This window comes from Hippopotamus amphibius, chromosome 6 (assembly GCF_030028045.1).
Source record: "Hippopotamus amphibius kiboko isolate mHipAmp2 chromosome 6, mHipAmp2.hap2, whole genome shotgun sequence".
NCBI classification, from domain to species: Eukaryota; Metazoa; Chordata; class Mammalia; order Artiodactyla; family Hippopotamidae; genus Hippopotamus; species Hippopotamus amphibius.
Genome location: NC_080191.1, coordinates 118,554,401 through 118,580,456, shown reverse-complemented (window position 1 = coordinate 118,580,456; position 26,056 = coordinate 118,554,401). Strand labels below are relative to the sequence as shown.

Sequence of the window (26,056 nt, the reverse complement as noted above, 5' to 3'; positions counted from 1 at the left end):
ATTTTGGTTGGAATTGTGTTTAATCTGTAGATCACATCTTAACAATATTGATTCTTCCTATCCACAAACATGGAATAAATAAATCTTTTAAATGTCTTTCATCAGCTATTATTAATTTCTAGTTTAATTCCATTGTGGTCTCAGAACATACTCTGTATGATTTCTATCCTTTTAAATTTGTTAGGGTATGTTTTATGATCTGGAATGTGGCCTATCTTGGTGAATGTTCAATGTGAACTTGAGAAAAATCTGTATTCGGCTGTCATTAGAGGAAGTACTGTATAGATGTCAATTAGATCTTGTTGATTGATGTTGTTACTCAGTTCAACTATATCCTTGCTCATTATCTGCCTGTTGGATCCACTCATTCCTAAAGATGTGGTGTTGAAGTCTCCAATTATAATAGTGGGTTTATCTCTTTTTTCTTTGTAGTTCAATCAGTTTTTGCCTCAGGTATCTGAATGATCTGTTGTTGGGTGCCTATATAGTAAGTACTGTTATGTCTTCCTGGAGAACTGATCCCTTTAACATTATGGAGTGCCCTCTCTTTATCCCTGATAAGTTTCCTTGTACTGAAATCTGCTTTGCCTGAAATTAATATAGCTACTCCAGCTTTCTTTTGATTAGTGTTAGCATGGCACAGCTTTCTTCACCCTTTTACTTTACTTTTAACTATTTTTTGAAACTTTTAAACCTATGTCTTTATATTTAAAGTGGATTTCTTGTAGATAGAGTTAGGCCTTGTTTTTTATCCCTTGATAATTTCTGTTTTTTAATTAGTGTAGATCATTCACACCCTGTTTGTAACTGTTTTCTATTTGCTCCACTCGATTTTCATATCTAATTTTGAATTTGTAATTTTGAATTCTTTGTTTTAAAGGGAACCTCTTCAAATCCTTCAAAACCTGGAGCCACCTCTGCCCGGCATGTATTAAGTAACAATAGAAGAGCCGCATGCCAGCCCTGGTGTGACAGAAGGGATGCAGGGATTCTAGGACGCAACTGTACAGTACATGAATGCACCGGGTCTTTGCTTGGTGGGTCCAAATGTCCCAGGGACAAACACTTCAGCGTTCCTACAGTCCCATTCTGACAGCAAGGGGAGGGACTCCCTCCTGCCTTTCCGCAGGGCCCGGAGTAGGCGTGGCTTTTGTGTGTTCTTATTACCTGGCCGCCTTAGCGCGGCTCTGTGTTGCCATGACGACCGTGGCTGGGTAGCGGCGGACTCTACTGGAAACCCTCGCTGCATGCTGAGGACCGTGTACTTGTTTGCAGTGGCTGTTTCCCAGGAGTAAGTTGGAACAGTAGGGATAGTAGGGTTTTGTGGCTTTTTCCGCCCGAATTCTTCAGCAGTCGCTCCAACGCCTGACGGGCTGCACGCCCGGGAGCCCGGCCTCCGGCCTCTGCGAGTACCCCTTGGCCAGCTCTGGGGTGGGGAAGGGGCTCCACAAACCCGCAGAAAATCGTCTGGCGAGCTATGAACCATCCGGCCGCAAGTTCTGCTTCCCCCGTGGGTGTCCATTTTGCATCACTGCGTTTATTTGCTGCCATTCATAATTAACTTAAAGGGACGGGGGTGGGTGGGGGTGGGGAGTTTTGAAGGAGTCTCTCGGCTTGCCGATCAGGGCAACGTTTTGTCAGTAACAGAGCTTCTGTCTTCTTTGCAGAGCCATGGGCAGCAAGAAGAAGGAAACTGCCCTGCAGGTGAGCCTCAAAGGGGAGCTTGCTTCCAGCATTTGATTGGGGTTTGGGGGCGAGAAGGATGGTGTGGAGCCCGAAGTGCAGGATAAAAATGATGTTCTGTTTGCCAGTAGTATGTGACAGGCAGCGTTCTCAAACTTGAATATTGTACCCTTCCGTCTTAAAGGAAAAAAAAACTTATCTCGGACCTCTAGTGATGACAAATTTTGTGCACTTAAATATAAACAAACATAAACTTGGATAAAAGCTGTTTATGCTTTTAGTGTTTATACAACCATAAAACCCAAACATGAATTTAAAAAAAAAACTAAAAAAACAAGAAAATATGAATCAGTATAGTTTGATGTGACATATTTTTTACTGAAGTATAATTGCAGCTTGCTGAGGGAATATGGTATATGTTCTTTTGAGTTTGGGCATGTGTCTGTAACTATGCCCTCTCGGAAGACCCAGTTCTCCCACCACTGCTCTCTAAAATCACTTGATTATTCAAGAAATATGTTTTGATATGTTATGGTCTACATTTTGTTATAGAGTGCCTTACCTCATTTGTGCCTGTAACAAGTGAATTCATAAGCCAGCATCTGCTCTTTTTTTCCCTAGTCCTGGACAATAAGTAGTGGTTGATTCTAAAGCGATGTTAAAAAATGTGCAGGCATGGGTCCTGAAAGTGGGATGGGGGGATTTATCATAAGACTGTCTGAATGATGTGTAATATGCGTACCTTTTAAAGCAAGCTTTAAAATGTCTCGTAGTCAGTTCAGCCCATCAGGGTACATACATGCTGAGGTTCTAGGCACCTCTTGGAGAATAGGGTGGCAGTGGTCTTGAGGCATCTGATTTCTTCTTTATTGTTCTCTGTGGCACCAGCACTTTACATGTGAATTTCAAAAGCCTAGTGATTTTTAAAAAGGAGAAAGCAATGTCAGGTTAAGGATAGTACACAGGGCGTGGGGTGGGCTGGGAAGGGAAGAGCTTCTGTCTGGAAGTCGAAGACTTGATGCAGTTCTTGACTCTTCTCTAGCCAACTCTGAGACTTTGGCTAAATCACGTAACCTCTGTCTCCAACCAATCCAGTCAGTTCCAACCAATCCAAATAATTCCAACCAATCCAACCAATTCCAACAATCCAACTAATTCCAACCAATCCAACTAGTTCCAACTAATCCTAATCAGTTCCAACAAATCCAATTAATTCCAACGAATTCAACCATTCCAACCAATCTAAAGATGCACAGCCTGTATCTAATCAGGCGGAAACATCAAACACACCCACACTGAGAGGCACCCTACAAAACAACCCTCTTGTAGTCCTCGCAAGTATCAAGGTCATGGAAATCAAAGAACAACTGAAGAACTGTTACAGACTAAGAGAGACTAAAGAGGCTTGACAGATAAATCCAGCACATGATTCTGTTTGGATCCTTTGTTATTCAGGACATTATTGGGATGATTGGTAAAACTTGATGGGGTCTGGGGATTAGATAGTAATAACATATCAGTATTTATTTCCTGACTTTGATGATTGTACTGTGGTTATGTAGAATAATACAAGGATAATGGGAAATCAGATTAGTGACTTACTTTCAAATAATTCAAGAAAAAGTTCTTTACACTGTACTTGCAAATTTTCTGTAAGTTTGAAATTGTTTCCAAATAAAAACATTAATAAAAACAAAATTGTACACTATTAATAATGTGCTATTTATAATATACTGTGTATTTCTTTGATTTTCATTTCTGATATAGACCAAAAAACTTTGTAGATAGATAAGAGAAAAATGTGAAGAAATGGCAATAAATCCAACTGTTACGATATAGATGTTGGGATATATTTAACAAAAGATGTGCAAAACATACACACCAAAAACTACAAAACATTGCTGTGAAAAATTAAGGAATACTTAATAAATGTTAAGAAACATTATGTTCATGGACTGGAAGACTCAGTCTTGTTAAGATTTCAGTTTTATCCCAAATTGATCCATAAATTTGATGCAATCCCAATTAAAATAATTGCAGAAATTGACAAGCTCATTCTAAAATGTATATGGAAATGTAAAAGAGTTTGAATAGCCAAAACAATCTCGAAAAAGAAGAACAGATATGGAAGCCTTACACTGCCTGAATTCCAAGACTTATCATAAAGCTACAGTAATCAGAATAGTATAGTATAAGTATGGCATAAGAATAGATAAATAGGTCAATGAAACAGAATAGAGTCCAAATTAAACCCATACTTATGCAATCAATTGGTTTTCAACAAAGGTGCCAAAGCAATTTAATAGGGAAATAAATCTTTTCTGTAAATTTTACAGAAACAACTATGCCTACACATGGAAAAAAAAATTAACCCCAGTCCTTCCCTCACAATACAGACAAAAATTAATTTCAAATGACTCACAGACTTAAATGTGAAAGCTTAAACTATAAAGCTTCCAGAAGAAAATAGGAGAGCCTCTTTATGACTTTGAGGAAAGGTTTCCTAAGAAGGACATAGTAGCCTTAACCATAAAATTAAAATTTGATAAATTTGACTTCATCAATATTAAAAACTTTTGCTCAACAAAAACTGTTAAGAAATTAATAGGCAAACCACAGACTTAGCATTTTTTTACAATACATATTTCTGACAAGAACTTGTTCCCCACCAAAAAAAATATGTAACCTAATAATAAAAAGGCCAACAATCCAATTTAAGAAAATGAAAATCAATGGACACTTCTCAAAGAAGATATACAAATGACTGATAAGCCCATTAAATAGTGCTCAATGCCATTAGTCATCAGGGAAATGAAATGAAAGCCACATTGAGATACCACTACATCACCAATAGTGTGGCTAAAATTTCAAAGACAGCACTACATTTGGTGAGAATGTGGAGCAACCAGAACTCTTATACTCTGCTGATAGAAGTTTAAAATGGTTCAAGCACATTAGGAAAAGCACGGGCAGTTTCTTATTAAAGTGAACATACACTTACCCTATGTCCCACCAATTTAACTCCTAGGTATTTACTTACCAAAGACAAATGAGAACATGAACACAAAAGGATTTAACAAGAATGTTCCTAAGTCTTTATGCATAAGAGCCCCAAACTCTGTCAAGCATGTTATGATGTTGTCATACACTGGAACACACTCAGGAATAAAAATGAACGAACCACTGACACACAACTACACAGATGAACACCAAAAATATGCTGAGCAAAAGAGGCCAGTGCAAAATAAGACATGCTGTACTATTTCATTTATATGAAGTTTTAGAATAGGCAAAATGAGCTTATTATGACAGAAAGTGGATTAGTGTTTCTCTGGGATGATGAGTAGGGAGTGACTGGGAGGAGACAGGAGGGAACTTTCTGGGAAGATGGAATGTTCTGTATTGTGGTAGGAGTGTGGTTACCCAGATGTATGCATTTGTCAAAACTCACTGATTTGTAGCAGTTTAGCTCTGTGTGTCTCAATATATATAATTTACAGCTCAATAAAATGTATAAAAAGACAACAACAAAAAAAAGGAGTACCTCTCTGTACACAGATACAGATAATTGTCAAAATTTAATGTTGAGTAAAAACACAAATTGCAAAAGGTTATCTTCAGTATGGTGCTACTTATGCATATTTATGGACATGAAACAATTTCATATACTGTTTTTGGACAAGTAACAAATTAAAAAAATTTTTAAATGAGATTTCTTAGGATAGTGGTTATTCTGGGGGATGAAGGCAGGAGGAGAGAGAAAAGAGAAAAGATGATTGGGGAAAGATGATAGCTTGAGCTGTATTTGTAAGTATTTCAGAGAGAGAGAGAGTGAGAGAACAGAATAGGTAGATATTTGGAGCAAATGAATACATAAAATTGTCTCCCCATTGGTGCCCTCAATAACAGTGTTTGTTCCTCTTTGATGCTAGGTCAACATCAGCACCCAGGAACTTTGGGAGGAAATGCTTAGTTCCAAAGGACTAACTGGTAATTTAAGATAATTTTTTTGATCCATCCTTTTCAAAATTGCTAAATGACATATTGAGTCATGAAGAGAAAACCTGCAAAAAGCATCATTTCCCTATAACCTTGAGTTTCATAAATAAAGAACCAGGTAATTTCTTTGTGTATATATCCATATCTGACTTGAATATCTGTGAGTTTGGTTCAGGAAACTAGTCAGTGCTACTGGCTATCAGGGTTCCCTTGTTTTAGAGCTGACTGTCATCCTCAGGGCTTGTTTGGTGTTAAGGAACAGAAACCTCTTCTAATTATCTAAGGCACAAAAGGGGAAGGTATTGAAAAGAATATGGAATCTCTTGGAACTCAAGGGCTTGAAGGAGAGCCAGGCAACGCAAGTGAGTGGACCCAGGGGCTGACAGCACAGCCACTGTCACTGGGCCTCCTTGTCACTATCTTCTTTGTATCGATTATCTATTGCTGAGCAACAATTTACCCCCAAACGTAGTGGTTATACCACTAAATATTTATTATCCCATGGTTTCTGTGCATCCGGAATCCAGGGGTTGCTTAGCTGGGTGCCTTTGACTTGGGGTCTCTCACAAGGCTGCAGCTAAGGAGTCAGACAGAATGTCAAGGCTCAACTTAGAGTTGAATTTACTTCCAAGCTCAGTCATGTGGCTTTGGCAGATCTTAGAAGGTCACTTCCAAGTCCATTCCTGTGGCTGGCGGCCGGACCTAGGTCCTTGCTGGTTGGATGGCAGCTTCCCCCAAAGCAGGGCTCAGGGAGGCAGGGAGAGAGAGAGAGATGAAAGTCACAGCCTTTGCGTAACCTAATCTCAAAAGTAACATCCCATCACTTTTGCCTCGTTCTATTCGTTAGAAGCACTGGGTCCAGCCTACACTCAAGGGCAGAGGATTACACAAAGGCATGAATCCCAGGAGCCAGGGCTCACTGGAGGCATCTTAGAGCCTGCCCAGCACAGCTGCTCCCCCACTCTTCCTTTCTCTGCTTCTTTTCCTCTAAAGACCTCTGGGCTACATTTTTGTGTTTGCTCAGTTCTCTCTATAAATACATCTGCTCCATCAGCTTGTATCTGCTCTCATCTCTCTCTATCGCCAGCACCCCCACCCCACTGTCCCACCATAACTTCAGCACTCAAGCCCGCCGCCCCATCCCTCTCTCAAGACTCAATTTGTGTCTCCAGCCCTGTCACCCACTGTTCCCTGGGGTGTGTCCTCGACTCCAACCTGTTTCCCAAACATGCCACAAGTTTCCTCACTTCTTCACTTGTATCCATGTTGTTCTACTACCGGGAATATCATGGTCCCATCACAGCCTGTAGAAATCTTTCTCATTCCTGGGCAGCACTAAAGCAACCTCCTTGCATGAAATCTTTCTGAACCTCTGTGAGGTCACTTCCATCTGGCGTCTCTAGGGCATTTGGGGTGGGACTCTGTCTCAGCCGGCCAGCACACACCCAGCCTGGTGTGACCCCTGTCCGGGTGGGCATTCCATCCTTTCCCCCAGCCTCTAAACACAAGGCCATTGTTTTTTTCTTCTCCATCTGGAGCAGACGTGTCCAGGCTGGGCCAAGCGAGTACTTAATAAACGCGGTTGCATTGACCCAGGATGTGGGTGTGAGTCTGGCCACACTCTACTACTTGAGGGATTACAAAGCTTTGTTGATGGTGCCAGGTCATCACTATTTTGTCCATGTGTCTCGTCTGTGCAACCAGAACATGGCTCCAGGGCAAAACGACCAGGACTTCTATTTCTTTAACAACAGTAAGAAAGTCACCAGCTCATCATTTTTTTGAGAATTTGCCATGTTTTAAGCCCCCTATGCGATCATAGCTGAGATCTATTGAGCGTGGACTTTGTCGAGCCCTGCTCAAAGCATAGCACAAGGGAATCACATGGACTGAAGATAGCAGAGGCACATCTGCCCCTCCTCATCAAGCAATCACGAGAAGACATGCTCTTCCTTCTTTCTAGAACCAGCAGAGATGTGTTTCTTTCTTTTTTTTTTAATATAAATTTATTTATTGGCTGCTTGGGTCTTCGTTGCTGCACATGGGCTTTCTCTAGTTGCTGCAAGCGGGGGCTACTCTTCATTGTGGTACGCAGGCTCCTCATTGTAGTGGCCTCTCTTGTTGTGGAGCACGGGCCCTAGGTGCGTGGGCTTCAATAGTTGCGGCACATGGGCTCAGTAGTTGTGGCTCATGGGCTCTAGAGCACAGGGTCAATAGTTGTGGTGCACGGGCTTCGTTGCTCCGTGGGAATCTTCCCAGGGCAGGGCTCAAACCCCTGTCCCCTGCATTGGCAGGCGGATTCTTTACCACTGCGCCACCTAGGAAGTCCCAAAGATGTGTTTCTAAAGTCAGCCACCATCTTGGAACTGTTGCCTTCTGCCGGCTCAATTCCATCTGCCTTCAAACATGCAAAAGTCTATTCAGATGAACACTACCCCACCGCCCCCTGCTTTTCATTTTCTCGGCCATTCCTTTCCTTCCTTCTCTTTTTGTTTTCTGCCTTTCAGAGTCAATCTCTTCATATATTTCCTCTCCAATCCCCAATCCCCTGTCCCCCATAACCATGGGAAACGCACCTTTGTTGCCACTGCTCCTTGTAGAGCCAGGGAGTGCGAGAGGAGATGAGAATCTGATACAAATGACTAGGCTGACCTAGCAATGCAAATCTTGCGTAGAGATTGGTAGCTAATTGGGTCCCAATTTTTTCCCCCTGGGGCTTGAAACCTGCTCTCTTTGGTGGACCTGGATACAGGGTCCTCTGAGTCTTCAAGGACTTTTTCCTGGCATGACCCAAATGCCTGTCTCTCCCATGACTGTGGTCTACTGAAATCTCCAAACCCCTCAACTGTGAAGCCGCTGTCCTCAAAGAAGTCCAGAGCTTTATCCTCCACCTGGATGCCGAGGAGCACCAAACCTCTCTCTCTTGCCCCTGTTGGTGTCTGGTTGCCTTTGGGGCCATTTGCCTTAGACTCTCTGGTTGCTACTGGAAATGCAACATGTCTGGAATCTAGTTCACTTTCCTCCCTCCCCAAACGCTCTCTCCCTGCTTCCACCCGGTTCTTCCTCTCTGCTGGGCTCAAAGGTGCGGTCCTTCTCACACCCACAGGACTGTCACCTCCAGTCTTTCTAATTCCTTTTCAAAGTCTCAGGGATTCCTCTGTTCCTTCCCTCCCTCGACACTGCCACCCCTGTGTCTGGCTTCCTCGTCCCTCCCAAACCCATCTGGCTCTCACTTTCTCTGCAAAACTATGTTGCTTGGCTGAACTAACCAATACCCTTGAAATTGTGTATCTTCTTTCCTGGAGTCACTGAAAGAGCACGGGCATCAGATAAGCCTCACTCCAAAACTTGGTTCTACTGCTTGAGAATTTTATTTTTTTAAACTTGGGTTGGTTCTTTCATTCCTCATTCCTATGGTAGGATAATGATACGTATCTGGCTGGATTTTTTGAGAGAAAAGCAAAGAGCAGACGCCCTCTTGTAGCTCAGTAAATGTTAATTCTCTCTCCTTTCTAAAACTTACTGTGAATCCTCGTTGCCAAGTAAATCGGGATGGAGTTCTTCAAACCCACTTTCCCTGCTCCTCCAGTGATCTCTGCCACCGCTTCCCACAGCCCAATCCCAGCAGCCCCTGAACTCCCCCAGCACGCTTCCCACCACGGCCTCCCTCTCTGCACATCCACGCCTGACATTTCCACAATGCCCAATGCAAGTCACCCCGCCAATGGGAAGCCTCCTCCCCTGATTCCTACAACACAGCATTAAGACTGTGCTGCCAGAGTCTATGCTGATTTTAATAATGATTTAGGGAATTCCCTGGTGGTCCAGTGGTTAGGACTCCACACTTTCACTGCCAAGGACCCGGGTTCAATCTCTGGTCCGGGAACTGAGATCCTGCGAGCCATGTAGAGTGGCCAAAGAAAGAAAAAGAAAAAGAGATCATTTACATCATGTGTAATTAATCATCCTCATATGATGTGAAAATTTTGAAACGTGAATCTTCAAAAAGTAAAATCACAAACTGCATGCTATTAAAACTGGCAGGGCTGATAGTTTATAAGCAGTGTCCACACTCTCTTCCCATGAGCATGCACTCTAGCTGCCGAACAGAAATGCCCCCTGTGTGGATCAGGCCTGAGTTCTGAGTGCTGAGGTCTTTAGGAAGACATCCTTCCTTAAAATGTGACTGACTTGCTGCGTCTGACCGGGCTGGGCAGGTCCTGCGTGTATCTGGTGCACATGTGTTGGCTTTGCTGCTTTGCTCCTTATAGGCCTCGGGGTCTAGTACAATCAGAAGAGAGGGTCTCTCACACCCAGTCCTGCCACACTCCAGAGACTGGGACCAAAGTAGAAAAAGGGGCCCCGGTTTCCACCTAGGTCTCTCTCAGGTTCACTTTCCAGGAGAATGGTGTTCATTTGATAAAGTAAGTAAAAACTCTCCTTTACCCAAAGCAAGTGGCTTTTAACTTATTAGGAGAAAAGGTTAATGCTGTGTTTATTATTGAAGTAGCTAAGAGTTGATTGTATGCTGATAGGTCACCTACAGTGACCTATGCCTTTTAGAAGAGACAGTTTCAGTCCAGCTCAAATATTTACTGAGGGCTTGACCCTGAATGTAGCTGAAAATTCCTTAAGGCAAAGGATCCATGTTAAGTAAGTGATTTTCATTATTCTCACTTCACTGTGTTTAGAATTTGGAACACTGAGTTCATAAGAATGAGGGAAAGCTGTGTTTCCATGCTCACTCATGCTCTGCTGGGATAATAAATCCCTTTAACCATTCAATAAACATCCCTGCAAACAGATGTCCATTGGAGGGGGCTGGAATGTGCAAGTATCAATTTTGCCTGGCATGCTGGGCGCTGCTGCCGGCTGAGCGCTCCTGCTTCTTGGTTCCACGCAGTGGTTGACGTCTACCAAGGCTGGTGCGGCCCCTGCAAGCCCGTGGTGAGCCTCTTCCAGAAGATGAGGATGGAGGTCGGCCTGGACCTTCTGCATTTTGCATTAGTAAGATCCTCCCTCAGCAGAATGTCACACAACATCGTAAAAAAATTAAAAATTTAAAAACAGGAACAGGAAGTTTGAGGGGCCTTTTTCAGATCATCGACGAGGCGTCTGTTGTGGATTATTTTTGCTGATACCACTTTCTCTAGAGAGGAGGCTTCCTCCCCACCCCGCCTCCCGACAGTCCCTGTGGGCTCGGCTGCCCCTGATGCTGGAGCTGGGAAGGCGTGCGGCCACGCTAAGGCCAGTGCTCCTCCTTGGCTCGTGGACGCTGCGCATCCTGAAGTTTTACTTCCAGGGCACAAGGTTTAAGATTTCCATCCTTGCTCCTTAAAGGGGAACTTATGAGCAAATGTTTACTTGGATCAGTGTATGGAAATGGGAATCACTTCCAGAGAAGCGTGCAAGAGACACTGGATGAGCTGTATGGGTTGAGGCTCAGAGACAGCAAATGCAGGCGAGACTCTCCCTCGCAGTAACTGTCGAGAAGCTGGGCTCCCAGGGCTTGCACCCCTCCCATGGGAGTGGGTTGTGAGGCTTCTGTGGAGCGAGCGGGGTAGGGCCTGGATGGGGAGCTTTATCAGACGGGGGCAGAGCTGGAGGACCCTCGTCTGTCATTGCCACTCTGGGCGGATGTGGGATGTGAGAGGTGGAGCTCCCTTGACCCGGAGCAGGAGAAACTGTCATTTCCTCCTGATGTTATTCCTCAGAAACTACACTGGCAATACTTTTTACTGATGTGTTGACAGGATAGTTGTTAAGATTCTGATGAAAAAAAATTTTTTTCAATTAAAGTTCAATAAATATACTGGAGAGAATTAAATATAACAAGAAAAAAAAAGATTCTTATGAAAAGACCGTAGAAGGAGCAGCATGAGAGAGAGCAGGCCAGGGCTCCAGCTGAGGAGGGCAATCAGTATGTGTGTGTGCGCGTGCACATGTGCGTGCATGTGTTATATGTAATGTATGTGTGTGATGTGTGTGTGTGTGCGGTGTATGTGTGTCCCCGCTATTCTCCCACCATCCTGCCCTGCACCCGCCGTGCTGACAGCTTGTTTCCTTTAGGCAGAGGCAGACTGTCTCGACGTCCTCGAAAAATACCGAGGGAGGTGCGAGCCGACCTTTCTGTTTTATGCAGTGAGTACATTTTCAGTCCAGGACGATCCCACGGCTGCCCATCCTGAGGGTTCAGGTAGACGCCTCTCACCAAGAGGCCACACTGCTCCCAGCAAGTGATGTTGTTTTCTTCCTGACCCTATTTGTTATTTTGGTCGAGGACAGATGCCCTTAATCATGGCACTGCTTGCGGGCAGAACTCCAGGCGGTCACTCTGGGTTCGGGGTCTTCTCCTCGGGACAGGGCAGGCCTCGATCAGGGGCCTGTGCTCCTTCTGGCTCGTGAACCTCTTGACTGAGGTCTCACTCTCGGCGCAGTTTGGAGAGTCCCACTCTCTGCTCCACAGAGGGGACCTTTCAGCAAACATGAATATCCTTCGTGGGGTAGACAAGCTCTGTATTCACCTTCGTTTCACTGTAAAATGTGAAGATATGTTGATACAAAGTGAGAAGTAAGAGGGGTGATTGATGACAGCCAGTGGTTCAGCGTTTGAAAGGGCATCTGACTGCCTTCGGCTGTGACATCCACGCAGGGCTCCAGGTCCCCGAGGGCCCACCATCTCACACCTGGCTTCCTGGCATTAGGTCACCTGCCAGACCCTGAAGACAATGGATTGAAATTCTCCTGCTGACCTGGTCCAGCCCCTCATCGCACAGTCAGGGAACCTGGGGTCTGCCCATCAGGGCTGGGGTTGTTTAGTTTGGAAACCTTCAGGCTCCTGCCCTCGGCGCTGCAAGCAAGTATTACAGCTGGAAGCTTATGGTGAAACATAATGTGAGCTTTGGATTTGGACAGAAGTTATATGAAGAAACTTAGTGGGGGAGGGAGGAGGAGCGGGAAGCGCTGAGATGAACGCGTCCCCAGCCAAACCGGCATCAGAGCTCAGCTGCAGAAATGGGATCGTTACCGCAGGGGGTTGCTTGCTTGAGCCCAGAGAGTGTGGAATTAAAGCATAAATCATAACCGCCTGTGAGGGAATATGTGGCGGCTCATCACAGCCACACAGTGGTGGTCCTCCGAGGGTGGGATGGAAACAGGAGGATCCAGTGCACGTGAACGTCCAGGACTGACAGGCATGGAGCCTGCTGAAGTGAAGGTGGGAACCTCTGCTTCACCGGGAACACCACCTCTACCATGAGGTCTTCCCTGACCTCCCCAGGTGGAGCTGGGGATCAATTCTTGCCCCAAATCCCAAGTGCCCCGATTAAAGCAACGTTCTTATTCTACTGCAATTGTTTCTCTGACACGACCACCTCTCTCCCCACTCACCACCCCACTCACTGAGGGTGGAGACTATGTCTTTTCCTGTTTAGTGTTTCTATTCTCTGCCTCTGTCTTGGTGTTTGGCATAGTAAGTGCTCCATTGATACTTGTTGGGTGAAGGAGCCATGTGGTCACTCACAGCCCAGCACGCTCTGGTCCTCCCCCAGCGAACTCCCTGCTGTCCTGAAGGAAGTTTTGAAGGGAGGGGTATGGGGTAGGGGGCAGAGAAGTGGCTGGAGGCTGGGGCCTGGGGTCCATGGACCTTGACCTTGGGCACGTTTCTAAACAAAGCTCTCACTCACTGTCTCCTGATAGAGGGTGCCTTTCGTGTGGTCTGAGCAGGACATCTGTGCTGTATTCTAGGGAGGTGAGCTGGTGGCAGTGGTTAGAGGTGCAGATGCCCCACTGCTGCAGAAAACCATCCGAGACCAGCTGGAGGCTGAAAAGAGGGTGCTGGCGGAAGGCAGAGAACGGAGAGTGGTAAGCGGCCAGCTCACAAGTGTCTCCCAGGCCAGGCCAGCAGGTCCCTCTCCTGCCCCACCAGTGTCCTCGCTGTCCCTGGAAATCTGCACTAATGCCCACCGTGCCTGGGGGCCTCTGAGGGCTCAGAGGAGGGTGCAAGTCCCACTAGGAAATCATCTTTGAAAAGGTCGACCCCTTCATCCAGAATACCTTAATGTCTTTTATCCATTTCTCTTTCATCCCTACTTCATCTCTTAACAAGGATTTCTGGGAGCCCCAACAACAAATTCAGAAATGAAAATAAAGTTATGAATCCAGCAGTGGGTAGAAGGTGTCAGCCTCATGGGGAAATCTCTCTTGGTGACCTGCCCTCCCTTCTTGTTCCTGAGTTTTACTTGTGATCCCAGAGGATTCATTTATTTAACTAGAAAGGGGTCATTACTTCAAGAAAGAGGATCAGCACTGCTTGTGATTGTGGTAAGTTATTTCCAGGACAACATGGAATGCGAATTTGTCACCAAAAATCAGCAGCTTTTGAAAACTGACACAGGTAGAAAGAAGTATTTCCTGGTGCCCTGAGCAGCTGCCAAACGAGCCTTAACATTGTTCTGTGTTCACTGTTCAAGTTTTCACATTCAATTCCAAAGAATGGAGTGGAATCAAATCATATTTGTTCCCCAGAAAACTGGCAATTTTTACCCAAGAAAGAAAATCACAGATGCTTGTATGTCCTCCACGGATAAATGATCTCTCTCTTTACCACCTGCACAGTGTAGCCTGTTGCCTACTGTTTACTTGCATTTCAATTCTTGCTTTGTCTTCTTGACAACTCTCTATTTTGTCTTTCTTTTTCCTTAGTTTCTACTTGATGCTCGTGGAAACAGGCAGACTCTAAACCTTAAGATCAGCATGGATTTACCATCCAACTATTCAAAAGGAACTTGAAAAGTTTCCAAGACTGATAATCTTGACCCTCTTCTTTTGCTCTGCATTTAGGACCTTTACCTTTCCAGCTTCTGTTGGTTTTTGAAGGTCTTTATGGAGTTTTAATTAGCTAACTACTTGCTGTCCATGACCAATTTGTACTAGATTAAAGACGAGGCTCTCTCTGATGAAGATGAATGCTCTTCCCATGAAAAGGAAGATGGTGACAACGAGGGTGTGGGTGAGTACAGAACCAGCAAGCGAGGCAAAAAGGCAGAGCAGACTCGGGTTTGATGTGTGTGGTCTTTTTGTTGTTGTTGTTATTTTTCTTGGCCACACCACGTGGCAGGTGGGATCTTAGTTCCCCGACCATGGAGCGAACCTGCGCCCCCTGCATTGGAAGCGTGGAGTCTTAACCACTGGACCACCAGGGAAGCCCCTGGTGTGTTTTTTAAAAACATATGAGTAATCAGTTTAGTGCGTGATCTGGACTCTGGGAGGGTTACCCATAAAACGTTTTGTCTCCAATCACCTGACTTCAAACGTACTGTGTCAAGTCTCCCTCCTGCCATTAAAGGGCATCCTGGGCACCTTTCACAGCTTTCTGATCATGTTCAATGATAACAGCTGTGACTTTCATGGCAATTTCTGGGCATCAGGAAAGGCTCCCTTAATAGAATGGAGGGGAGGGACACTAACAAGTTGAAGTAATGATGGTGGTGTTTCCTTAGTCCTTCTTTGAGCTAAAGAGCTTGAGTTTCTTTCTTTCACCTTTTTTTCTGAAGTGTCAGAAAGTCAGCTGTACTGAACCCCTTTCCTGCCCACAGTCCTGCACCCTCTTCCCCTTATGCCCCAAGTATTAACTCATGGATTTTTACACTCCTGGGCATCGCTCTTCTTCCTTAACCTTTAATATGAGAACAACATGACCTGACAGTGGGAAGAGAAGTTAGAGAGGCTGCCGCTGGCAAGGTGGCTCCTGATGGTCCCTGAGACACCAGGGGAAACCAGGGTGCAGCTCAGGAACCGAGCTGGAGAGAGAAGGAAGTTCCGATTGCTGCCTGAAATAGAAAAGCTGCTTGTTCGTGTGTGGATGACAAGGACTGTCTGAGTTGGAGTCTAACAAGGGAAGAGGTGCAGTTTGGGAGAACAAGAAACTTCAAGTGTGAAAAGGATATCAGCGATTTGGCTTCGGCAGGAAACTTTTGATTGTCTCCTTTTGGGATTACCTCTTTCCTCCCTTCCTCAATATTTCCTCCCAAATCAGGTCTCTCCACCTAGAAAACTACGCAAAGCCTACCCTTGCCCTAAGCCTTCCTCTCCCCATGGCCCAGCTTCCTGAACCTGGTCCACACTCCTCAGGCCACCCTCTCCTCCGCCCCTGCCACCCTGCTGCTCCCCGGGGCTCCAGGGACCTTCTTGGTGCCAAATCCAGTGGGCAGTTTCTAGTCATAGCCCGTGGCATCCTTCTGTGGGCTGGGCTAACATCCACAACGTCTTCCTACTCAAAACCCTCTTCTCATCTGGTGTCTGAGATGTCGTGACCTTTCTCATTTTCCTTCTCGTTTTCCCTGGCCTCTCTGCAGCCTCCCCTTCTTGGCTTCTTTTCTTTTGCTCCCTTTTCAGGCTGGAGTTCTTAAGGCCCCTGCCCTGGTCTCTTCTCTTCTCACTCTATACTTTTAGGAGGTCTCATTAATTGATCAATTTATAAGGGGATTTATTCTAAGAGTCCCTCAAAGTCCAACTGTTCACAGGATGTTAGAAATGGTGGTCATGGAAAAGTGAATAGATTGGCCACTTAAAATGATTCACACCTTTGCAGCCTGCATTTTTTAGATTTTTGGAGTAGGAGGCTCCCCTCGGATGCAGATACCGTCACATTACAACACAACTGATATAAAAGTTGAGAAGAGACAATAGGCCATGGAAGATATAGAATCGGTGGTAGCTCCCCAAGGCCAAATCCATACAAACAGGAGTCCGACAGGGATGGGTTTATGCCCAGACACGGGGCTCCCTGCAGCGTCTTCGCGCCTGAGCAGTAGACGGCGGCCACGCGGCAGCTCCCACATCGCCACAGCTGCTTGGACCTATGGACACAGCCAACCAGTAGACTGGCCAGTGAGTTATGACTGGACCCTGGGCTCCAAACAACGTGCTGTCCAACTCTCAGGGAGTGTGAACAGAGACAGAGGAGACTGAAGGTGCAGCCTGGTAGAACGTGCTGGCCCTGAACAGTCATGCAGACTCGGGGCCTGGGGCAGCCGTTATTGACCACGTGCTGGAAAGTCAAATGACACACTGAGAGGAGAACACAGTCGGCAGCAGTTAGAGGCCACAAATCACAAGAGGGTGACAGGAAGGGACAAGAGTGGCCTCTGCTCCAGCTCTGCCCCCATTCCAGGCTGACTCTTTCAGTTGTTTCCTGGTTTTTGCTCCTGAGTCCTCTTCAATCTCCTCCCCCATCTCCCACCCTCTTCTCCCTCCCAACACCCTCCCTCCCAGGCCCATGGCCCTTGCAGCCAGGCTGAGGTTGGGGTCTGCAGCCAGACCCCTGCATCCACTAGAGCACCTTTTTGGCACTGGGGACCAGTTTCGTGGAAGACAATTTTTCCACGGACTGGGGTGGTGGGGGGTGGGGGTGGTTTCAGGATGATTCAAGTGTGTTACATTTATTGTGCACTTTATTTCTATTATTATTACATTGTAATATATACTGAAATAATTACACAACTCACCATAATGCAGATAGAAGGGGGAGCTCAGGCGGTAACGCGCGCGATGGGGAGCAGCTGTAAATACAGATGAAGCTTGGCTGGCTTACCTGCTGCTCACCTCCTGCTGTGCGGCCCGGTTCCTACCCGGCCACAGACTGGTAGCGGTCCCTGGCCTGGGGGTTGGGGACCCCTGCCCTAGAGTCCAGGTCTGCACGAGCTCAGCCAAGAGGCCAGGGGAGGGAAGCTGGGGGCTGTGTGCAGAGCTGCACGGTCCCTGCGGAGGGTCTCCCGAGAGCCTCCTGTGAGCCCAGCATCTGACAGCACCATCCCTGGCTTGTTGCAGTGTCGTCAGAGAAGCCCTGCACCTTGGCAATCATTAAACCAGACGCGGTGGCCCATGGGAAGATGGATGAGATTATCATGAAGGTAAGAGAGACAACGCTTACCTTACAGCCTATCCTCACGTCTTCTCTGGTGGAAAAACCGAGGTGGCGCATCACGTAGCAGTGTCCTAGGGGCAAAGGAGGCTTCTAAGGAGTTTTAATTAAAATTCCATTTAAGTCAATTACAATTTTTAAATCGAATTGGAAGAGATATCATGAGGATGAGGGTCTCCACTGCTTTCAATGTTGCCTTTTCCATCATCTTTTACTCTCAACACATTGAAATGTGAATTTGGGCTTGCTTTACCCTTTTATATCTATATATCTATATCTATCTCTCTATCTATCTATCTATATATCTATATATATATCTCCTACAGATCCAGGAAGCGGGGTTTGACATTTTAATAAATGAAGAGAGGACCATGACAGAAGCAGAAATGCGGCTTTTCTATCAACACAGAGCTGGAGAGGTCAGCTTCTCTGCTTCCATTTATCCAACACACTCTCATTTCTTTCTCTTTCTCCGACATTGTATTTATAGATTGCTATTAGTTTGGGAGAAAACAGAGTATTATGAAGAACAAGAATATGAACAGCAAGTGGGCTGCGAACTTGCTCTCAGAATGATGATTACAGGCTGCATCGGGGAGACTTTCTTTGGTAGCAAGGATGAGAGTTTGACTCTAACTTAAGTAATGAAATGAGGAATTTATCGGAGGCATACTCCATGACTCCCAGAACTGAAGAAAGAGATGAAGGAGTTGCTTAAGAAGCTGTGGGGAGAAGAAGAACCAAGGCAGGGGAAGGGATCTCGGGAGCGAAACCTCACGGACAGTCACCTCAGGTGCCGCCACGGGGGGACTCAGATCCAACCACTTTCCATCTGTTTCCGCTTAAGACTCACCCGGGAGGGAGGGTCTAGTTGACCTAGCCTGGAACCCACTGCTCAGGTGAGGGCCCGTGTGTAGAGGGGTGGATAGGCATTGTCGCCGGACTAGGACCAAGTGAAACGGGGAAGGGCTGCTCCCTAAAGGAAGCCTGAGTACTGCTACTTTTTTTTTTTGGTCAGGCAAGCCTTTATTGGGGCTCCTGCTGCAGCAGGGGGGAGCGAGAACAAGGAACAGGTCCCCTTGCTTCCCTGCTCCCTGAGGGAGGGGAGGAGCTTGTTCCTTATACGGGGTGAGGGTAGGGGTGTGTCTAGGGCTCGGGCTGGAGAGGTGCCTTAGGTGGTTTGCCCACCCCTGAGTGGTGGTGTGTGCAGGGGGCATGCGCAGTACCCTCCTTTTGCTCCAGGCTCTTCAAAAGTGGCAGTGGGGTTTTTTGGTCTCTTTGCATCTTTTGTCCAGAATTTGCCCTCACTGCGCATGCATGCAGCTGAGTAATGACTTGAAGAAGCGGGAAGGGTTGCCAAAAATAAGTCTCAACTGCATTCCAGCACCCACATGATTTCCATATGTGTGGCCTTCTACATGCTCCTACCTAACTTATTATAATCTCATGTTCAACCCCAAATGAGTCAACTCAAAGCCTCATCTTCCTGCTTTTAACTTATACCTGGGTTCTCTGGGTGTGGTTGGGCATCCTCCACTCCCGGGGCCATCCACAGCATGCTGGCTGGTGGCAAGGCCACTCACTGACCCTCTCCCATCCTGAGGGTAGGATGGGCCGCTGACCCTCTGCAGGCCCTGGGGCCCCTGCCCTGGCTCACTGTCCTCCCTTCCTGTGTTAGGAGGCATTTGAGAAGCTGGTACATCACATGTGCAGTGGACCCAGCCACCTCCTGATCCTCACCAGGACTGAGGGCACCGAGGATGTGGTCACCACCTGGAGAACCCTCATGGGGCCCTGTGACCCCGATGTGGCAAGGAGGGAGCAGCCTGACAGGTGATGTCACCAGCCGTGGTCCTTTCATCCATCTCAAAACCTGCATCCTAGGAAGCTGAGAGCCCTGTTCGAGGTTCAGCCCAGAATCATGGGTGATACATAAGGCGCTCTGCTGCCCATGAAGCTCCCTCTTTGTTATACATTAGGGGAGTCCCTGACCTCTCTGCTATGTATTTGAAGAGACCCTGACATCCTCCCGCTATGATCCGGCCCCCACAGCCCTTCATGGGTGCCTCCTTGCTGCCTCTTTCCCTCTTCTGAAGGCTGCAGCTGGGTCCTCACTGTTCTTCTCTCTGCAGCCAAAGGGTCCCGTGGCATGGTCCCAGAGCCACCTGCAACCCTCACCCAGGAAATACAGATTCCAGGGCCCCACCCAGGCCTGCCAAGTCAGAGACTCTGGGTGGGGCCTAGGAGTCTGCCGTGTAGACTCACCCCCTCCACTCCCATCCCCTACTCCCTACCCAAGGTGTCCCGAGGTCCCCTAGCGTCTGAGCACCCTGCTCTGCACACAGCACTAGGCTGCCCTGGTCTGCTCCCTGGCCCTGTGTGACTTTTTAGCCTGGCACCACCAATGCCAGATCCACTGTGTCCTGCCTTTGAAGCTGAGAGAGGCCCCACCAACAGGAAAGAAATTAGCAAGAGACTAAGTAACTGCAACTGGACCTTATAGTGGTAGGGGGGCCAGGAACATTCACACACGAGGCAGCCTGGGCTGGTGAAAGAGCTGAGTGTTCAGATCTTAGGTCTTCTGAGCCTCAGTTTTCTCATCATAAAATGGGGGTGTGAGCACCTACTGTGGGAGGCCGTAGAGTGTTGTGGTTAAGAGCACAGACCTTAGAATCTCCCTTCTTCCTCTCACGAACTGTGACCTTGGTCACCCATGCTTTAATCCCTCTGCCATAATTTCCTCCCCTGGAAAATGGGAACCCTAGTAGGACAGGACCTGCCTCGGACTGAGAGAGAGAGAACTTAGAACATTGTCTGACATACAGGACGTCCTAGCAATATTCACATGATCTTAGGGGACCTTGGGGGATTAACTATGCCACCGGCACCAAGCCCTCGGCAGGGTGCTGGCCTAGCCCCCGGCGGTAACAGCCGTGAAGTGGCGGCTCCTGGACTCGCAGCCGAACTCGTGTATATTTCAACTGGGGATCACGACAGAGTCTCCCTCGCAGGGATGCCGCACAAGTAAAATGAGGTCAGGTATTCGAAGCCCTGGCCACACGCCCAGAATACCGCGGCTGCTATCGTCCTTGCTGCTGTTCTCAGCGTTTCCAGCAGAGAAGGCCGTGTCACAGAAGTGCCAGCTGCTGATTGGTAGCCGGTGGCCATGTTGCCAGAGAGCAAAACACTTCTTTTCAAAGGAGACAATTATTTCTTGTACGTTTTGCATGCTGCCAGTCTCCGGGCTCAGTACGGCACAGAAATGCCCTTTAACGCGGTCCACGGAAGCCAGGACTTGGAAGACGCCCGCAGGGAACTGGCCCTGCTCTTCCCCACTTTTCAGTTTTCAGACCAGGTTCCGGAAGCCCCTCTGGGTAAGTCAAAGAGGCAGATCTGGTCTGTATTAAATCTTCAGTGGGGATGGGGCGGTGGGGAGTGGGGGTGGTTACTGATGGTAACTATGTGGTAACCAAGTCCTCTGTCTAATAAGGACCTGCTGGGAAAACAGGGCCCATTATGTAACTTAAGCAGCGTCCTATTCTGTTGTGTTTTCAGAGAAACAGTGTTGTTTTTTAATACCTCATTACATTTTTTGCTGCATTTTTACTTTGAAGCCAAACTCTCCTTGCAAAGTTACTTTGCATTCTCCTGTGGAAACCACCTGGAAAATGTAACTAGTTTTTTGGAAGCCCATTTCCAAGCAGAGGCCAGATGTCATCCCTCACTTCCTCTGTGCTCCACACGTCCCACCAAGTCCTTGGCGGGGTCGCTGAGAAGCAGAGGGTTACGGCAGAAGGGCCCTCTGCCCACAGCTGCCGTGGCTCTCGTATCCCTCGGACCCCACATTTTGGGAAAAGTGTGCTGGGTCATCCCCACCTCCAAATCTGGGTGAGAAACCCACGGGGCTCAGAGTGCACGTGACTTACCCCCTCTCCACGAGCGGAAGAACCAGGCCTGGCCCGTGCTGCTCCTGCCGGCGAGCTGCATGTCTCTGGTTTGAGCCTGAGGTGAGGTGGAAGGGGCCAGGGGATGAACGTCCTGGGAAAAGCAAAGGACGTGAGGGTGATATTCTTGGGAGAAGGCTGCCTGCAGATCTGAAACGATAATAACCTCTGTGCACCTGAATGTTTGGGTTTTAACCAGTATGTTTACCTTAATATTTGATATGTTCATCATGGTCTCCCCAAGATCTGAATCCAGCCAAGTAATAGGTGGTTCAAGGGCAAGGAAAGGAAGGGCGGGAGCTGACCCCTGCTGGCCCTCGTTTAATCCTGGCACTGCCTGCTGCCAACTGAGGGACAGGCTGGGAGTGTGATGGAGTTTAGGGAATTGAGATACCCTGGAAGCGTAGCTCTGTGTGGACCAGAGACCCAAGTCTGCACATCCAAGTGTACGCGCTTGATCTCCAAAGCCATCCTCTGCGGGAAGAACTCCCTGGTGTGGGTGGCACTGTGAGGACCAGCTTTTCCTCAGGGAAAGCTCACGAAGTGTTTCCTTGTGTCCAGGGTCATGGGACATCTTCATCCTTTTAGGGGGTGATTGTAAACAAGCAAGTATGACTGTGGGGAAGGAGGAGAGCAAACTGGCTGGGCACACTCATCGGGGCCACTGGGGAGAGTGCTGGGAGATGGTGAGCCTGACTTTTTGGCCTCAGGTGACAATGAGCAAGGGGAACAATTCCAGAAGGGTCTGAGCCTAGACCACATCCGGGAGTAAATGCACAGCTTCCTGCGGGGATGACCTTGAAGCAGCCTCACTGGGGTGCTGGTGTTCTGCCCATTTGTCTGATGTATGTGTCGTGTCTTCTCAGCTGCAGGAGTAGTGTGCTTTCCTGCACTTTCCTGTGCACCCAGCACTTTTTCTGGGCCCTGGAGACAGAATCCTGGGTTTGAATCCTGGCTCCACTATTTATTAACTGAATAGTCTCAGGAAAGTTTCTTACCTTTTTGGACCTCAGTTTCCTCATCTGTGAAATGGAGATAATGAGTGATCCATTGGAGCCCCATAATAATCATCTTCCTCAGAGGGCTCTTGTGAAGATCAAAGGAGACAAAGCTCGTGAAGTTCTTAGCCTGGGGCCTGACACATATTAAGTGCTCAACCAATGTCACTGCCTCTCCTAATTCTTTCCTAGTCCCTAACACACACGCTGCTCCGTCCACCCTGACCCCGAACTTTACCACCTGAGGTGTAATTAGATTCCTCCTTTCTGCTGTCCCTTTGTGGACAGTTTCTGGGATGGGGGAGTGGGAAAGGACTGTTTTAAGAAGTCCTACAGAGCACCTGTCATCCCGCAGGCCAAGAGGCTGAAGGAGCGGAGGGCCCTGGTGAGGCGCTGTGCTCCCCTGAGGACGTGGACAAGGAGGCGCGTGACCAGGGTGAGGCCACGAGATGAAGAGTCAGCGCACCTGCATCTGCTGCACGTAAGAAAACCTCCAGAACTGGAACTTCCTCTTTTGAGCACCAATACATTCTTGGTTTAGCTCTCTTTCATGAATAAAAATAACAGTATCCACTTTCCTGCCTATATTCTACGAATATAGAACATGTACTTTTTTTTTGGCCACCTCTGGGATTTTAGAAAATAAATGGACATCAGTCATTGAAGTCTGCTGGGATATGGTGTCTCGGATACTGAGTTACAGAGGACACTGCTTCCCTAGTATTAAATCTATGTTATGGATAAAACAATTTTAGCGCTTAACCTGCTAACAGTGAACCTGAAAAGGCGCAACAAGACTGAATGTGACACTTCCCGGGCTTATGGGGCAGATATAAATCAGCTTTAAATCTTTATGCTGCCCACCCCGGCCACACGGGCAGTCCTGGAACATGCCAGATTCACCATGTGTGGTTCTCCATGAATCAAGGCATGTTCAGAGAGCCATGCTGGGGACTTCCCTGGTGGTCCAGTGGTTGAGAACCCGTCTTCCAATGCAGCAAACTCGGGTTCGATCCCTGGTTGGGCAACTAAGCTCCTCGGGCCACAGTGAAAGATCCCGCGTGCTGCAACTAAGACCTGATGCAGCCCCAAATCAATCAATCAATCACCCTTTAAAAAAAAAAAAAAAAGCAATGCTTGGGGGTTACATTTGGAAACAGGATTCATCTAATTTTCTTGATGCCCCTCTCCCCTCATTTCTTTGGTTTCTGATTTTGGCTAAAGCCTAATTTTATTTTTAAAAAAATTTTGTTTGGCCACACCGTGTGGCTTGTAGGATCTTAGTTCCCTGACCAGGCCCTGAACCCTGGGCCCTCAGCAGTGAAAGCGCCAAGTCTAACCACTGGACCACCAGGGAATTCCCGAGCCTAATTTTAAAAACCTGGGAGCTCCTGTGGTGGTGCCAGCTTTCACTAAATTGCCTGGTTTAGCCATCCTTCCATGGGTCACAGGAGGCTTTCAGTAACTAGCATTACCCCTGGGAATAGTAACATGCCAGCTACTCCCTCTTACTGGTTTGTTCTTTGGTTTATTTGTAAATTCACTGAGCGAGTCCAGGCATACTCTTTCCTCTCTGAATAAGGAAAAGGCTGTGTTCTTCTACACCGTGAGGCAAATGGCAGAGATTTTCTTCCCATCTGCTGGATTTCTCCAGGGGGCTTCATGCTTATGACCAGAAGCAGCTCTTTAAATGGGCCGTTGACTCCTGGAAGACTGTTCTTTATGGGCGCTTCACTCTCTCCTCCGGCCCGTAGCACGAGGCCCTCAGTGCTGGGGCTGGGGACAGGAGGCTGAGTCAGGCTGCAGGAGGTGGGGGCCAAAGCCTATGGCACCGGGGGGTGCCTGCATTTCCCATGACCTTGGGTCACCTCTGGATGGAAACACGCCTGCCCACTGTGCTCAGCAGCAGCTGTAAGGCCCCCGTGAGAAACACTCAGTGGAGCCCTCCCTGACAGAATCTGTCAGGAAAGTGGAACCTACTGCTCCAGGTCCCCGGACGCATGGCCCACCATGGGGCTGTGCTCTTCCCTTTGTGAGTGGCCCCAAGAGAGGAGTTTAGTTGTTCTGTGCTCACCTCAGAGCTGGCACTAGAGCGCTTACACCTGGTCTTCCACGGAACAGGGGTTGTGTGGCTCTGAGTGAGCTGCTTGGGGTACACTCAGCTGACAGCTATCTGGTCTCCCCCGAAGCCGGGAAGGCCAGCTTCCATCACCAGAGAGAAGAGAGGTGAGAAATGGGGTGACCAAGGCCTCTGAAAGCAGGGGACAGAGACGAGCAGGTGGGGAAACTGGCCTGTGTGTGCTGGCATCTGTGATGACCTTTCAAACTTCCCAGGAAGTCGCTGGGAGTGGCAGGGCTGAGACGGGGAAAGCAGGGGGGACACTTGGTGACAGGGCTGGGGTGGGAGGTGTGGTGACACACCCCTTCCTTCTATTCCATGGTAGGGTTTTTCAGAGTCTAGATGGTTCCTGGCAGAAGGAATGGGGGTGGGGCAGAGTGGAAGAGAAGGCTCCTGAAAGTGACTGAGATGTCTGCTCACCGTCTGAGGAGGGAACTCCTTGGCAGAGACCCTGGGTCTGCAGGATGGGTGCCATTTTAGGGATTAAGGCTTCTCTTGGATGTGAGCGCCTGACAGGGCGGAGGGCAGGCCCAGCCCATGAAGTCAAGGAGGCGGCTAGACTGGCTCAGGCCCTCCACTCAGCCCGAGGGCTGACCGTCTGGCAGAGCCAAGGCTAGGAGCCAGGGCTGCAGGGATAGAGGGAGGAAGGCAGCCCAGTGGGCCACAATGTCGCCTTGGGGCCCTCCCTCAGCTTTCCCTGAAGCCAGGTGTTCCCTCGTGCTGGGAACTGACACTTGCCTCCCTGCCCGGCAACCAGGGAAGTTCAGTGCAAAGGGCAGGACTGGGACAGCACCAGCCCCTATCCCAGGTGGCAAGGTCCTAGGACCTCCCTGTTGGCTCTCCAGCAGGATCTGGGGTCAGTCCCCTTTCTCAGGCCTCACTTCCAAGTTCCCCCTGTGGCAGGAACTGCCTCCCCTGCCAACCACCTCACCGTCTTCCCCCCACCCTCTAGGGCAGGCATCCTTGGCTTTCTCTCTGGTTCTAGTGAGGCCAGGAGAGAGGTGGTGCATCCCTACATTTCAGAGACAGGGAAAAGAAGGTGATGCACAGTAAATGCAGAGCACCTGTGCAGATGGTCATGTGCCAAGCTCCAGGCCTGGGTCCAGTGGGCGGTGGCAGGGCGCAGAGGTAGACATAAAGAGAAGAGGAGAGGACGGAGGATGGAGGCCTGGTGGCTGGGAAGACCAGGAAGAGGGGACCGCAGACCATGGCAGAGGCCCCTGGAAGCCGTAGTTACACTACGGCACTGGCCCCCGCTCTGAAATGCAGTCACGTCCCAGCCTCTCATTCACCAAGAACCTCAGGTTCTGAAAGCCAGTACACATCATCTTCTAATGTTTCCTAATGTTCCAGATATTTGGAAAACAGACTCCTTTTCAGAAGTTGCCAT

At 48.0% G+C, this 26,056-nt stretch overlaps 1 protein-coding gene across 1 annotated transcript; it reads left to right on the top strand.

The window, feature by feature from the left end:
• Positions 1–1,260: 1,260 nt before the first annotated feature.
• On the top strand, positions 1,261–23,120 carry NME9 (NME/NM23 family member 9). The gene is made up of 12 exons (XM_057739686.1): positions 1,261–1,291; positions 1,668–1,704; positions 5,616–5,673; positions 10,586–10,689; positions 11,752–11,823; positions 13,429–13,545; positions 14,617–14,692; positions 17,512–17,594; positions 17,932–18,024; positions 19,284–19,438; positions 20,843–20,979; positions 22,903–23,120. Exons 2-12 carry the CDS (start codon positions 1,672–1,674, stop codon positions 22,998–23,000), a joined length of 1,026 nt encoding a protein of 341 aa, XP_057595669.1. The 5' UTR covers positions 1,261–1,291; positions 1,668–1,671; the 3' UTR covers positions 23,001–23,120.
• Positions 23,121–26,056: the final 2,936 nt, after the last annotated feature.